Below are 15,804 nucleotides of genomic sequence, written 5' to 3' on the forward strand. Positions count from 1 at the left end.
TGTGCTGAACTGGCCCTTCGGACGCGGCCCTTCCTGACAGTGAATGGGTGAAAACAAGGGAAGGAGACAAACAAAAGAGAAGGGAAGGGTGAGAGAGGGAGGGAGGGATGGGGGGGATGAAGCAAGGGGACAAGAAGGGAAAGGGTATGTCTTTAACTGAACTGTATGTCTTTCACTGGCTACAACATCCCAACACTGCACAACCTTTGCTATGAGGGCACGGGGCAGGTGAGACCCCTGGCCATGGTCACCACCACCTTGCACCCCACACCATCACCTGCACCAGTATGGAGGGAGGGCGAGGGGCAAGCACTGGTGCTGGGCGAGGGTCACAGGGAGCTCCGGCCTCCTGAAACTTCTCCTTGGACTGTGAAGCCACATCCCTTGGGGGACCCAGAGTCCTTCTCCGACAGGAGAAGTTTTAGGAGGTTTGAGGGGTTCTTCTGTATTTGGTACTTTAGCATCCCACTCCTCGGCCATCACCAGCCCTCCTGGGCACAGTGCAGGGACCCATCTGCCTCGGCCAGCAGAACAAGACCTAGGCCTGATGTCTTTATCAGGCAAGCTTGGGTTAGCCAGAGTTAAGGGCACTGTCGGTCAGATGTCCCAGTGAAGTATCTGATACATCACCCTATGCTTCCCCAAAAGTCTTTGTCCCATCAGTACTGTTGCAGGTTGGGGGAGGAAGAAAAAAACCTCATCCCACAGGTTCTTATCATCTGCAAACCTGCCAGCGCTCACAAAACTGAACCCTAGGAGGGGACAAGGGAAGTGAAATGATGGAGCAGAAAATACAGCACTACTTTTTCCAGTGTATCAAAGCGGGAAATGAGAGGGAGGAGAAGGGGTGGGAATCTCAGTGCCCAAATTAAGAGGGAATGATGTGTCTGAGGTCTGCTGACTCTCTAGATTTGTGCTCCCACTGGGACAAACAGGAGACAAAATCCCAAGACAAAAGGGCAGTTGGTGGTACTTAGGAGCTCAGGCTGACAGCTGCCTTGGGGAACATTAAAATTTGGCCTCAGGATGCGTCCAGCTAGTGATCACCCTGGGTACCCTCCCACCCTCACCAGAGGGGAAAACTGAGCTGCTAAATGTAGCTGACAGTTCATTCTGCTTGGGGAATTGCCCCATGAATGACTCACCTCCCTTCCCAAAAAACAGAGGTAGGAAATGGATGGGGGAAAGGCTTAGAAAATTGTTTCATGATGGTTGTTTAAATTGCCTCTGCATTACAATGTTACAGTCAGGGAAAAAGAAAAGAGGGATCTATCACATAAAGCCACATCCTAAAGCAAGCAGTAGCAGAGGTATGGACATTGGAAAGAAGCAGAGCAAATGAAGTCATCCAGCAGTGGAAAAAAACATCAATATAATGTAGTGCAGAACAAAGCAAATTCCACCTCAAACACGGAGCTGAAAGAGAAACATCTTCCTCTGTCAGATCTATTACCATGCATTTATTCCAATAACAAATAACTAACCCAGAGAGTAACCTAAATATGATTTATTCCTCCATCTAAGTAAATATGAAGAGGCAGCCGAATCTCACAGTGAAAAACACTGATCTCATATGTTTTCCCTGTATGTATTGGAAAAACATAGGAGTGAAGTTTCTGCCTTGCTGCCAGGCGATGCTGGCAAAGCATTTGAGCTATAGATATTGGATCTTGTCACTAATGACTGCAGGGAACAAAAAGGGATTTGGATTTTTTAATGCTTCCCATTAATTGATAATTTGGTCTCAGAATCCACAGTGGAACACAGGATTTGCTATATTGGATCAGTTTAGTGGCCCATAAAATCTGGCGTCTTGCCTCAGTGATGCTCAGAAAAATTATCATCCAGTGTCTTTGCTGACAAGATTGCTGGCCACCTCTGTAAGGCCATACAATTGGGAGAGGAAAGGTCTTTCTGAACAGCACAGGAAGCCTCTTTAAAACCCTGAAATATCATTTTGGCAGGGCTGTATTACATCTTTTTTTTTTTTTTTTTTTACTATTGCAAGGAAGAAACTCTATACATACAAACATTTTCAACAGACATGCTGTTGTTTTTTCTTTTGGTCACCACAGCCCAAATAGCAAGAAGGTGAACTTGTGTTTTCAGAGGGCAAATGAGAACGCAACTGGGGCCAGAGCAGGGGAGATGCCTTGTACTGAGCAGAACAGTATCGATTAGGCAGCATAAAGATTTCCCTCGCTAATTCCTTTAGCAATCTTATCATGTGTTGCCGCATAATTGGATGGGGAAGAGAGAGGTGGAATCACTTAAGCGTTCAAAGCTCAACACACAGCGAGAAAATATTCCTGTTTTGTGTGTGTGTGCAATTTTGTGCATCGTTGCCCCCTGATTGTACATTGAACATGCTCTCTTTGACAGCCTAGCCCTAAACAGCCTGTTTATTAAAGACAGCTGCTTGCAAATAGGGGTTTTCTCCATCCAGCTGGCGTGGAGAAGGAGCTCACTGTGGCTGTCAGAGAGGCAGGACTATGAAACAGGAGGGGAAAGCCTGCGGAAACTCTGACCATGCAGGAATCAGGAGGAAAGAAGAAAGGCAATGGTTTCTTTCCAGCAAACATCTTAATTAAGGAAGACGATGAAGACATTTGCATCTTAATTTTTCTAGAGAGGTCTTCAGTTTGTCTTGAAGCAAGGCATAATTTATCCATGCTCCACTAAACTGGCTTATAACTTCTTTGCCTCCAGTTCTTTTGCTGATCATACTGAGGTTTGGGGATGTTCCCCACCTTTCCTGACCAATGTGTAATCTCGTGGCTGTCCCCATGGTAAAGGAGAGCTGAGATCACGGTCCTGCAGGTGGGAAGGCAGGAGGAAGCCACTGGCCAGCTGGGATGCAGTGGGGAACTGGGTCCAACAACCTAGGTAAGGTGAGAAGAGAGGGTTTTACACATCCAAGTCTCCCTCGATTTTAAGTGGCAGTTCTCCTTCCAAAGTGTGAACAGTTTGTTTCCATATGCTCAGAAGCACACACACTGCTTCTGGTCCACCTGGGGCTAGAATAATGAAGCTCACTGGCATATGGTTCTCCATCTTCTTCTGCTCTAGCTCCAGTTTAAATCAGGCCACCTTGCTAAAACCATCAGCTTTTCCACCCTGCCCTGTACAAAATCCTTCCTTGTTTCTGGTGACACCACAGAGGAACATGTTTCGGATGGATCTCCACTGTAGGAGAGTCTCTCTGGTTCAAAGCTAGGCACTGTGCTCTTTTCCATGTATCTCACAGCTTTTAGGCTAGTGGGATGTTCAGAGCGGGGACAGCGAGAAGGGGAGCACACTGCATGCAGGCAGCCTCTAGCAGGTGGATGTTCACTTGAGGACCACACTTGGACAATACAAATTAGAACAGGGGTACAAACAGTTTCACAGTCAAGGACGAGGTGGGGGGGAACTACTCAAGGATGGGTGGGAATCACAAGTAGGCTTTGCTTGCCTCTCTGGATCTGCTGGCTGCACCCAGGATACACTGAAAGTAGCAGAGTCCTGACCTCCCTCATTAGGTTTTATGGGAAGGGAATTGCTTTGAATGAAAGGGCTTCTGAAATCCCTGCAGGAAACTTGCTGTCTCAAGTTTTCACAGCAGAGGTGAACAGGCTTGGATAGTTTGGCTACATTGAGAAACAAGCCCAGCTTTCTGCACTGAACTCTGAGATCTCTGACTTCATGGAGACGGTGTCACTACCCCTCAGCTGGGTCCAGCTCTCGACTGGTTACTCCCAGTACTCTCCCCACCTCCCAGGAAAGCAGAGATGAGCCTGGACAACTTTTAGGACTAGCCATAGCCCAGGCAGCTGGGACCCTGACCTCAGTGAGAGATGCAGAGGGGAGCGTATGAAACAGAAGAGCCCACAGCATATGTCCCCCAGCAGTCTTCCAGTCCTCAATAAATACAGGAGCACAGCGATTTCCTGAAACAGGATAAGTGTTTTGTGTTTGCTAGCCCCTCAAAGATTACTTCTCTTCCACAAGTCTGTTCAATCACTTTTTCAAACCATCTCAGCTGTTGGCACCTACCATCTTGAGACAAGGAGTCCCAACATTTTACTACCCACTGTAGCATCTCCATTGGATCCGAACCCGCCATGAACATCACAGGGTGTTTTAGGTCAGGACATACTGAACAACCAACAACTCCTCCCTATTTGACTACACCTATGACCTTGGCAAATGGAAGGTCAGGAGTTAAAAACCATCAGGAAGCTAAAATGAAAGGCTTTGAACTCCCAGCTCTCCGAAATTCAGTCCAATGGCTGGGAGAAAGCAAAAGTTTCAATTAAAATATCTGTGAATGGGGCTGAGCGTTGACATAAGTTTGATTAGCTCCCAGTAAGTGTGTGAGAGATCAGTGCTTTGGGGGGAACATAGAGGAGTTAAGCATGGAGTTTAGTGTTTGGGTGAATATTGAGATTTTATTAAACAAAAAATCTGAGCCAAATGACTTGCAATGCAGCAGCAACATATCCCGAGCAGGAGAAGAGGTGAGCATGGAGGTCAAGTACCATAGGAGGGAGGTTTTATTTCCCAAAACCAAACTGCTCTTTTGTGCCTGTACTTCAAAGAAGATGTCACCAGATTGTGAGAGCTCTTCACCTGCCACATCCCTCTCATTACTGAAATGAAATAAATGGCAACAGCATGAAAACAGCAACTCAAGCAGGAGAAAGACAGGTAGACAGGGAGGAAAAGAGGAGGGGGGAAAACAGGGTGCAGGTGGAGGTCTTGGCAGGGTGGAGAATTAGGGCAATTACCATTTCTGAGAAAATGCCAGAAATACAACACAACCTAATTTCCCCAATTAATTCCTCTGCACTTGAGCTGCTTTGTGTGAAGGGCTCTTAATGTTTCCAACAGAAGAAAAAAAAACAAAACCCTCAACAGTTGTTTTTCCTTCAGTGTAGAAACAGGGAAGTGTTGAGGAAAAACGTCTGGCTAAAACACAAGATGATGCTGTTACATCTTCCTTTCAGGAGATAAGGAATTGCGTTGCAGATTCAATTTGCAGAGGTTTTTACAGGAGCCACAGAGATATCAAAGACCAGCACGTTCAATATCACACTGACTTTTCCTGCACACAGAATACACCAGGACAGGCACAGGGACACTTCACCCACGCACCCATATTGAGTGGTTCTCTCACCAGCCTGGTTTCCAAACCTACTGCAAGTTAGGGGGAAATTGGTTCTTTTGTCCCCAAACCAGCAGTCAGGGCAGCTGGGAGGCACCATGGCATGAGCCGCCCTCACCTCATGGGGCACAGAGGGGAACATCTAGGGGGAACGATGGCAACGGAAACAAGGAAAGAAATAACAAAACAGGGGTTGGGGTGATGGGCCATGTGGGGTAGCGAGACTTCTGTATCACTAGGGGTCTGCAGGTCACATCTCCAGGTCACTATGAGACTTTCCTGCCCTTACTTACATAGGTATAACAAAGCAAGACATGTTCTACAGGATCCCACCTAATACAGGAGAAAATTAAAGTACTTTTCACTTGCAAGTCCTTTCCTTAGTGCAACATATATTTACAGATGTGAAACCTTCCCAATACCATGGCAAAAAGGATGGACAGAGAGTAGCCATTGTATTTTTCACCTCAGAGAAGGGGTAGAAAAGACAAAAGGCGATGCTCAGCCGCTTAGCCTCTGCAACAGCACTTAGGTGCTGGAAATGGTACTGATGTTGGAAGCTGAATGTGGCACACACCTTGTAGCCTCTACACAAGATGACAGACAACAGTCAGCACAGCCAGAGACTGAACCTGCTTTCCCCACCCATTGATCCTGAAACAGAGCCGGAGCACACTGCTGGGGTGCACGGAGCCTGGCTCACTCTCTGTCCGGATCTGACTAATCCTGCCACTGTACCTCGGCTCTACAGTAAAACCTGAGAGTGCCAGCTTCTTTTTTCCCCAAAAAATGAGTCAGTACCATATCCCAGATAGAAATTCAGAGGGAGTTGTCCTCCCCTCTGCCTGGTGGCACTCCCCTTCGCAGGTGACAGTGCAGAGCCCCAGCACACCCATTGCAGGGCTCCTTCCCAGTGCTAACAGGGCTGGGCAGCACTTTCCCTTTGCTAGCCTCCATCTCCTGTGCTGTAAACATGCTGCATGACACAGACAGCAGAGCAACAAAGAGAACATCAAGGGACACAAAAATGGGTGTTGTACAGCTGAAGGATACACATGGGCTTTAAGGAGCCCTGGCAAGGATGAACAGAAGATGCCAGGGGGAGAGTGTAGCAAAACCTCTGCAGGGAGCTCAAAGCTGCTGGGAACTGAGCACCATTCAATGATGGTGTGATCATTTAGGAGCCCTCTATCTAGGAGAGTGTGGGTCAAACTAAATTTACTTTCAATGTAAGGCTTGTCTATTAGTCTTATCTACTGTGCTGAATGAGCCTCCAAGGGATCACGACCCAGGCAGCTGCTAAACCTCGGTCATCTATTACTTGTGTGCAAACTTCACTGGAAAAATAACTGACTGTACCCAGGAGAAAGAAAACAATTTTGAACTCTAGAGGAGAAGAACTAAACTAAGAAATGGTCTAGATGGGAGATGGTAATCAGGAAGCAACCTGACAATGGGTACTGAAAATTGTAAAGAACATGGAGTTTTCACTAGCCATTTTAAAGGAGAAGAAGAAGAAAGAAAATGTTTACATGGTAAATCTTCATGCTTCAAAGGATCTGCCAGAGGGATCCTAGACTTTTTAAAGAACACTGACCTAAGGCCAAAGTCATAGGAGAAATGTTGTTTTGGTTCTGATGGTCTAAGGATGTGAGAGCCAAGGTTCATAGGAAAAGATATTAATCTTTTATTAAACAATCTGATACTACTGAAAAAATAAAAGAGCTCAGATAGGGTTTGTGTGTCTAAAATTCATTCTTTTTTTCCTCTTCAACAATATCGCATGTTCTAATAAAAGATATTATTTCTTCCTGCAAACCTTGTCTCTCCCAAATCCAAAAAATGCTCCAGAGTGGTGAGGTCACAAAGGCAGGGAGCTTTTTTTGTTATTATGTTTAGCTCTCTGCTGCTAGAAATAGAAACATATTTTCAGACCCCTTTGCAAATCCTGCATATGTCTTTTTTTTTGACAAGCAGGTGTCCTCTGCCTGATGAACTGTGACCAGGAGAACACTCAAGACAGACGTCTGGGAAAGGATGGAGCTAAATCCCCAAGAGGCTTCAAGCCCAGCCCAGGATTTGGGGCAGGATGCCAGAAGAGTGGGACATAGGAGCTCTGGACAGAGGGATGTAAATGAGGTTTACTGCCTACATAAATCCTTCCTCTTCTCAACATGTGTCTTCACTGCTGATGTCCCACCCATGTCAGGACATTACCTTGGAAGTCATCAAGGACTGCTGACTAAGATTTAAGACTGTGTTCTCTTCTGAAGAAGAAGAAATACTGCCTTTTCCCTGGGCAGCTGCCACATGATTTTATTTTGGAATTGAATTACGTATTTTGGGGGACAAAAGGAAAATGATCTGGATTTTACTGGAGCACAGGCGAGCTCAGAGCCACAGAAGGGCTCTGGGAGCAACCAAACCCCAGCCTGCCGGGTGAAAGAGCAGCTGGGTGTCCTAAGCCCAGCCCCAGTGATGCCCCCAGCTCTGGACAACCCCCCCAATCCACTGTGACCCCCTCCATCTCCCTGGGCAGTACTGGACAGGCACCATGTGCCTGATTTGCTGCCATCTCTGTGTCACACTCAGCTTGGCTGAGGCACAACATCCCTGACCTGCAGCATCCCACCGCCTGCTGTCACAGTCCTGAGTCATACCTAAAAAAAATTGCCAACTCACACATTTTTTTAAAGAAAACAACAAGGAAAACGAAATCCGCCCAAATCTTTTCTCTCCAATATGGATGTATTCCTTCCTGCCTTCCCACAGAGACCCATACCAAAAATTGCACAGCACATTACACAACACATCACACAAATGCTTCTTCAGCATCCCTTTACTCTTCACACAGATGCTGGTCTACTTCTCCTCATCTCCCCAATCCCTCTACTTTCCTCCTCTTTCTAATCAGATGCTGTATCACCTCTCCCCACCACCTCCACCTCCACAGCTATCTTCTCTCCAGCCTGTCTTGTTGAAAGAAGGTTTAAAGGCACCAGCTGACAGGATCCCTCTGCGATGTACAAGGAAAAGGACACATCTGTCTTCAGGCAGAACATGGAGAGCCTTGCAGAGGGGAAACAAGCCTCTCTGCTACTTTTGTTACGCAAATGTTTGTTTTCTGTATCCAAATGTGTAACAGGAAATTAAGCAGTTCACCTTTGTTAAAGGACTTTTGCATCCCACAAACACAGGAGCCAGATGGTGTTCTTTCTTTGTTTTAAAAGATTAAAAATGGGAAAGAAAGGAAATGGCTAGGAGCTAATCCTCAGCCTGGAACACACTTACATATCCACGTGCCCAGTTATCCACGCTCCAGGGGCCTGGGTAGGAGCAAACACGGGGACCCAGTGGACTGAAGCCAGTCAGAGAGCTCCAGACCTGTCACTTTGTGTCACCTTCGAGGTGGAATCCTTCACTGTGTTACTAGAAAATTACAAATTACAGTATTCTCACTGGGTTGCAACTTGGACACACCAAGCAATAGTTCCTAGCAGCCACCTGAAGCAGAACTTTGCTCCAGGTCCTACTGGTGGGAATGGCAGGCTGTCAACAGGGGAGAGCTGCTGTGCACAAACACTTGCATGAGACTTGGAAATATCACCAGGCAGGCTGTAGATGCGGCCAGGGACAGCACCGAAGAGTTTCAAAGTTCAGCTCTTCAGCCACCTCTCCACCTTGCATAGGTGAGACACAAGTTCTCACACTTGAGCTCATTTTCTTTCTGTCAGCATCCATTCAAAAGCCCTCACTTGGGGTATCTTGGTCAATATTATGTGCACTCAAAAAGATTTTCCTAGGAGCCTTGAAGAGCCAGTTTTCATGCAAGGGATGTTAGGAATTAAAATTGCAATGAAGATGGAACACAAACACACAACTGTTGCCAAGCCATATTGGTTTTGTCACCTACATTTGCAGGAGAAAGTGAGCACTGCTTCTTACCAGAGTTAAAGTCAAGTCTGATATAGTCAATTGACGTGAGCCCCATGTGGCATCATTAGTGTCACAACCAGGATTCTGTTCAATGAGTTGACTCCTCTTGTTCATAGGGAATTTAGAAATGAAGGTTGCACATTGAAACCAAACAGATTTTCCAGTCTAGAGACAGCCAGGCTCCCAGCCACTCTTGTAGAGAATGAATGAAGAGGTGCTGTGCAAAGGCAGACGGAGAGGAGAGGACAGGTACGAGATAGTGGTGGATGGGGAAGGACAGAGACTGTCACATAACTGTTGAAATCATCTCCATTTTCTCTCCTGGTAAATATGTCCCACAAGGCAGTGATTAGAGAAGGGGATTGAAAAATGAACCAATCTGGGTTCTTCTCATATGCTGGGAGTAGTGTAGTTGGGCTGTGGCTGGAGGAAGGATGAAGGTAACTTGGCTTCTGGACTTCTGCTCTTTGCTGGGGCAAGTACATGGCCTGGATGGGCTTCCCTGCTCTGACACCATATCCTGCTTTGGCCTTGGGCAAGTCACATAAACCCTCTGCCCCTCATGCCATTAATGTAAATATGGGCAATCAAAACCTTTAACTTGCTAGGACCCCTCTTTGGGCTGCAATAGGAGAAGGTCTCCATGCATGCAGAGCATGGACTTACTGATCAAGAGTTTTAAAAGTAACAAAAGTCAGTGAAAACAGAGAAAGGAAAACCAACTAAGAACGAAAGGCTGTGCTGGTCTGAAGCTCTGCTCTGGTAAAAAGGTGGTAACTAGTTATTGCTTTGGTCATGCGTGGCAATTTGTGTTAGCAGAGAAAAGCCCACTAGAAAAGCCTTAGGACACTGTACAAGATAGCACGGAGCAACTCTCAGCAAAACATTTTGCACAGACAAGATGAGGTCTACAGGACACCACCACAGAGAAGACAAAAAATCCCACAACAGTGAACTGGCCTGTGGACATCTCAGATCTCACTTTTTAGGCCCTCTCAGCCTTTGCATGGCAATAGCAGCAAATTCCCCCGTTGCAGAGAGAGCTCTTGGTGCTGCAGGGACACTGGGTTGGCTGCAACTGTCTCAAGTGGTGTGACACCGACTGTGACTGAGGTACATCTAGCATGGCTAAAGAAAAGGAGCAAGGCAAGAACATGGGTAGATACACAGGCTGCTTCTCACCCTGCCTTGGGTCTTCTCTTCCCAACTTGCTACCTCCTGAAGTTTCTGCAGTGATGGGACCGTAGCCACCTCTCTTCCCTCCTCACTGCCCAGTAACTGCACCAAGACCTTTTCCCAACACGAGCTTTTGTGCTGCACAGTGAAGACTGGTTCCCTCACTGGTAATTAAACTTAGTGATAAGCCAATGTCCTGGGCTGGGAGAGGTGATACGTCTCAGCAGAAATCTGATCACATTTTTCCTCCTCCCCAACACAGAAACTCCAGTTGGAAACTACCTATCACATAAAGAAAACCTTCAGAATCAGCTCAAGACCACAGGTCAACTCTTTCTTGGGTAGCTGATAGAAATCATCCTCAAAGCCAAACATCCATGTCATAACCAGAAATAAACCATTCTTAGTCCAAGCATTAGGCTAGAAAGCCCTGCTCCTTAGCCCGAAGAGCCCTTCCCTGCTGGTGGATGGCCCAACAACAAACGTCTGCTCCAGTGTGCTTCAAACTCTGCACATCACAGTTTCTCCTCGAGCTGAGGAAGGGTGAGAACCATGCTGTCCCCCCAGGAAGGCTGCCAGCCCAGGCAGACAGGGCGGTGCAGACAGGTACAAAGGGAGTGTGCAAGACAAGGGGACAGTGCGAGCACAAATCACAGAAGAAAAGGCTGGAAAGGCATAAAAGTCCATCCCCAGAGACGAGCACAGGATTAGCCTCTGCACTAAACCCAGGCATTTTTATCTAGTTGCTTCCTGAACTTCTTTAATGACAGACCCTCAGCAACCTACCTCTGGCAAATTATTCCGTTGTCTAAATGATGACTCTGCTGGAAAAAAAGTGTTTTGAGGTCAAACCTAAATTGCCCATTATTTCCTCTTCCATATTTTATGCACTTATCAGTCAGTCTTCCAGTTGCCTTTTCTCTAGGTCCCTGTATTAAGTTTCTTTAATCTAACACCAGAGGTCACAACCTGCAGTCTTTGTCATCTCTTTGGATTACCTTTAATTTATCAATGTCTTCAAAAAAGCGGGAGGAAAAAACAGGAAGGAAGTAAGAATGGGATGACTTCAGAGCCATCCCAAAGCATGTGGCCCTGTGCTGGGGTATCACAGAGAGCTCTGCGTGGGTGTCTGAACTACAAGCATGCCCAGGATTGAAAAGGAGCAAGGGCAGTGTTTCAGGGTGCTTGATCGACATCTGTGTGCATGTTTCAGTGAGGGAATAACCAAGGAAGTGAGCCCAAGAGCTCCAAAACCTGATTTATTGTAACATTTCCTAGTCTCCCTTTGCTCTGAGCATCAGACTGCTGCTGGAGCTGCCTTACCCTGTAGTAATCAGTGCTGTAGACATCTCTTGACATCCCAAAGTCTCCAATCTTCACCAGCAGGTTGGCTCCGACCAAGCAGTTCCTGGTGGCCAGGTCTCTATGGACAAAGTGCTGGGAGGCAAGGTACACCATTCCAGAGGCGATCTGGCTAGCGATGTGGAGCATCTGGGATAGCCCTAGCTCCCCTTTGGCTTGTCGAGGCTGCCCATCCACGAGGATCATAGCATCTGGGCCATGTGCCCTATAGGGAGGAAGAAGCAAAAAGCATAGAGTTGGGTCTCAAAAGTGACCAGGAGATAGGAATCCCACACGGTCGCTGTTCCTGCTGGGGTGGGGACCAGTCCCCAACTCTGCATTATGAAGTTGTACACATAGCTCCCGGGGAAAGAGAAAAAGAAAAGCTTACAAGAACAGGAGGTTGGGGGTGCCATACATCCTTTTCCTATCCTTACTCTTCTGCACGCAACCTCTTATGGCCACGGATGGAGACAAACTGCCAGGACAGAGGGACCATTGGCGGATGCAACATGGACATTCTTCTCTGGCAAGACCTATGCAAAACTAATGAGCCTCTACATATTTACATGTGCTCCAGTTAGTTATTACACCTTGAAAACCTTCCCAGAGGTAGAGATATTGTCCCCTTTTCTTTCAGAGCCATCATATTCTTGCTACCTAGTCTCTTTATTAATCCCAAACAGCCTTCTCTACTTCCCCCAAACACTGGATTACCAAACAACCTCCCCCTGATCAACACCAATACAGCCAGAGATCACATAAACGGTTTCAGAGGAACACCAGCAGCTTCATCCTTGGAAAATACCTGTTATATCCTAAGCTATCCCAGAGGTAACACAGGTACTGTAAACCATGAAGGCACGAGCAGAGGTGCAAAGGGTAGACCTGCATGTCAGCAGAGGCAGAGAACATCCCGTGCAACACAAGGAAATACTTTGCTGAACCAAGTGCATTGTAAATGCAGAACTGAAGGTCAGGCTCATTCCTGTCCTGTCCCCTTTTTAGTCCCCTCCCTCGCTGTGTACCAAGCCTGTCTTTGCCGTGCTCCCTCTGTGATGTCTCTTCCCCGGTGGAGCTCACCCTGTGGTAGCCTGTGTGAAGGTAGAATAACAAAAGCCCTCATATTTAGGGAAAAGCACGAGATTTTGCTGTGACCTTCCTCCTCGTGACTAAGATAGAGCACAGCATTTCCTCCAAGGCTTTCATGCTGTTCTCTTTGAAATGATTCTTGGCATTTCACCCCTGTCATCAGCAATAACCCCACCGAGAGCTAGCAAATGGAAACTGCATGTACAGAACTTTCCCTCCCTCTTGACATGGGACTGAACAACACACAAGATCCAAACTGTTCCCTCCTTTGTCTCTGTTCCCTAATTGCTCTGTTGGGCTTGAGGGTGCACCAAAAGGATTAGCATCCAGGCATTTGGGGCTCAAATGATAGTTTATTTTAAATGTCCTTGTCTTCAGCTACCTCCTGCTGCCCTACCATTGGGAACATGGATCTGAAGGTCCCCTCCTGGTAGAAGGGACAGGTGGAAGAGGAGAGGAACTCCAGAAATGAGTGCTAGCAAGCCAGGAGTGTTTTTTGGGAGCCAAGAGTGGGTGATGCTGCAGTGAAGGTGGGATGAGCTGAGCTGGGAGCAGCACTGAGGGCAGCAGGGCTGGGGCTGCCGGAGGCATCTCGAAGGCTCGTAAGCATGGGGGGAGCAGCAGCAAACTGCAAGAACTGCTGAGGGCAAGAAGGACCTGCAGAAGAGCGTATGCAAAAATGACTGCTTGATGTCTTATTTAAACAGCCCACAGATGGGCTTACTGGAGGAAATTACCTGGTGGTGACAACAGATGTCGACAGCAGGTGAAGCCGAGCTGGGACTGAGCAGGTTAGCTAAAAACAGCAAAGTGGGACAAACAATAGCTTCTAAAACTGTGCTGGACAGTTTGTACCCGTCATGCCTTGCAGTTACACCATATTTAGCTGCAGCTGATACCTGTTGTCATCAAAGGTAAACATTCCTAGGTGAGAAGTGAAGGATATATTACTATCTCGTTACTGTTACCTTTTTCAAATACAATAATGGCCCCCAAAGAAATGCCTGTGTCTGAAGGGAACAGGTGATGTTTAAAAAATGGTCAGCCAACACCTTTATTCCACTGGTTCTTTGTACATCCTACTATATAGGACACATCTCTGTACGTCCTATATAGTACACACACTTTCCTCCCTCCTTTTCTCTGTCCCACATGGTTATAGTCCAGAAGAAAGAAGCATCAGCACGTTTATGAGACTAAGAGGAAGGGTATTAGTACATTTAGTTGTGTCAAGAAACCTACAGGGAATATGAGAGGGGTCTGCCCATCTTTTCTTGGGGAAAGGGGTTTAACTCAGCTTTACAGAGAGGCTATAAAATTGGGTGGATCCCCTGCTAAAGAAGTGTTGGGGTTTTTTTCCATTATGGAATGATGGAGGCTTTTGTTAGCGTGGGGAAGAAAATCACCCCTCTGGCTTCCTCTGCTGAAATTCCTCTTTCTGTCCCAAGACAGTCTGGCTGTGGGGCTGCTTCACTGGAAGGGCTGGCACAAAAACCTCAGAACTTTGCAACTTATTCTAACAAAATCTATTGCCTGTCTGAGCTAACAGCAAATGGCAACAACTGACCATAGACTGCAAAGAGGGTCTGTAATGGCAACGTGCAAATAGCCCTACTTGGAACTCGCTGCGTCACAGACAGAAAACAAAAGCTAGAAAACCAGTGACAGAAGGAAAGGGAGGAAGCAATGGAGATACTGGGTGCGCAGAGAGGGAAGGTGGTTGCTGCAGACCCCCAAGCAGCGGGTCTGTGTGCCGGTGAGGTCGCACGACCACGCACACGACCTCCAGCCCCTGGGTACAGGTCTGTGTGCCGGTGAGGTCCCAGCCCTGCCACGCACACGACCTCCAGCCCCTGGGTACACCAGCCCCAGGGGTCACCTGCTCCCTGGAGAGCAAGGTCGGTATTTCTCCACAGCAGGATCTTTTCACTACCCCTTTTCTATTAGCCAGGACACCATGATTGCAGCCTCCCCTGGTGCAGACAGCAGGGTAAGTTGTTGCACCTCCAGCCATGGCCTTACACCCAGGGTCCCTGGGAGTCATGTAGAGCCATCCCAATACATACCACCTCTATCCCAGCTGGAAGATGTTGATCCTAGTGCTTTCCCTTGCCACACCAGTTAAGTTATCTGACTTTTCTGGGAAGTTCAGAAGGTCTAACAACACTTAGGGGAATTTATTTATTGTGCTTTTCTCTAGGAAACTGGGTCTTAAGTGAGTCTCTTCCATTTTACTGCTTTTCCAATTTCTGCAGTTAAATTGGGAAAGTCCATCTGAGTGTCTCTTACAGATTCCCAGCGGTCCTGACCTCCAGTGCCTGGAAGGAACTGTCTCCTGCTGTGGGATGGGTGAATCAAGCCACAATAAAAACTGCTGCTCACCAGGGATGCCAGGCACTCCTGCACCACCAGCCTTCTCTGTCCCCTTTGCAGTCCCTATCCCTCACCATCACCGCTGAGAAGACAGCAGATAGCTGACAAACAAAGCCCAAGACTCTCTTTCCACATGCCCCCTTAAGCATTTTGCAGGGTATAAGCTCCTTTGTCCCAAAAGCCAGCTTCCTTTGGGACACAAAGGGATGTCCCTGCTTGTCGTACACCAACATGCAGAGAAGGGAGTTCATAGCTGCTTGCTCTGTAGCTGCACGAGAAGGAAAAGCTGGCAGCTAAATGAAATGCAGCTGGAAGATGTGAGGCTGCAATCCCAGGGACCACACATCTGGAAAGTTTCCTTTCCTTCATAAAGGCCAAAGATAATAAAACACTGAGCTTTCTTCTCCAGTGACTCCAGAACATGCCCCCGCCTCCCAGGGCATGAGTTTTTCTCATACATGTCCCAGGGGAGGGTTGGGACATGGGGGTGAGGGGGTGCATGTTTCAGCATGATATCAGCCTCAGGAACACACTGTTGTGTGAAGCAATTCCATGAGGCACTGGCAGCAGGCATGAGACATCCCTCTGAGACAGCAGGAGAGCCTGTTTTGGACTACATGGTTGGGAGGTCAATTAGAGTGGTGAAAGAGGTTATGCCTCAGCTGTAATATCTACCTCCTCTAAGGAGAATAAGGTTGCTGGTTCTGCCAGGAAAAAAGATGGGTCAATTTTCTGCTCTT

The 15,804-nt window shown here is 47.3% G+C and overlaps 1 protein-coding gene across 1 annotated transcript in view; it reads right to left on the reverse strand.

Annotated features, from left to right (window-relative positions):
* The window catches only part of LOC104469189 (NT-3 growth factor receptor-like), a gene marked incomplete at its 5' end in the record, with an annotated part of 158,261 nt that overhangs the window by 20,387 nt on the left and 122,070 nt on the right, over positions 1-15,804 (reverse strand). The window contains 2 exon segments of the mRNA XM_010083610.1: positions 1-33; positions 11,582-11,825. The exon segment at positions 1-33 is cut by the window's left edge and continues 15 nt beyond it. Of these exon segments, the coding sequence (XP_010081912.1) occupies positions 1-33; positions 11,582-11,825 (277 nt within the window).

The sequence above is a fragment of the Pterocles gutturalis genome, unplaced genomic scaffold, assembly GCF_000699245.1.
Source record: "Pterocles gutturalis isolate BGI_N339 unplaced genomic scaffold, ASM69924v1 scaffold660, whole genome shotgun sequence".
NCBI classification, from domain to species: Eukaryota; Metazoa; Chordata; class Aves; order Pterocliformes; family Pteroclidae; genus Pterocles; species Pterocles gutturalis.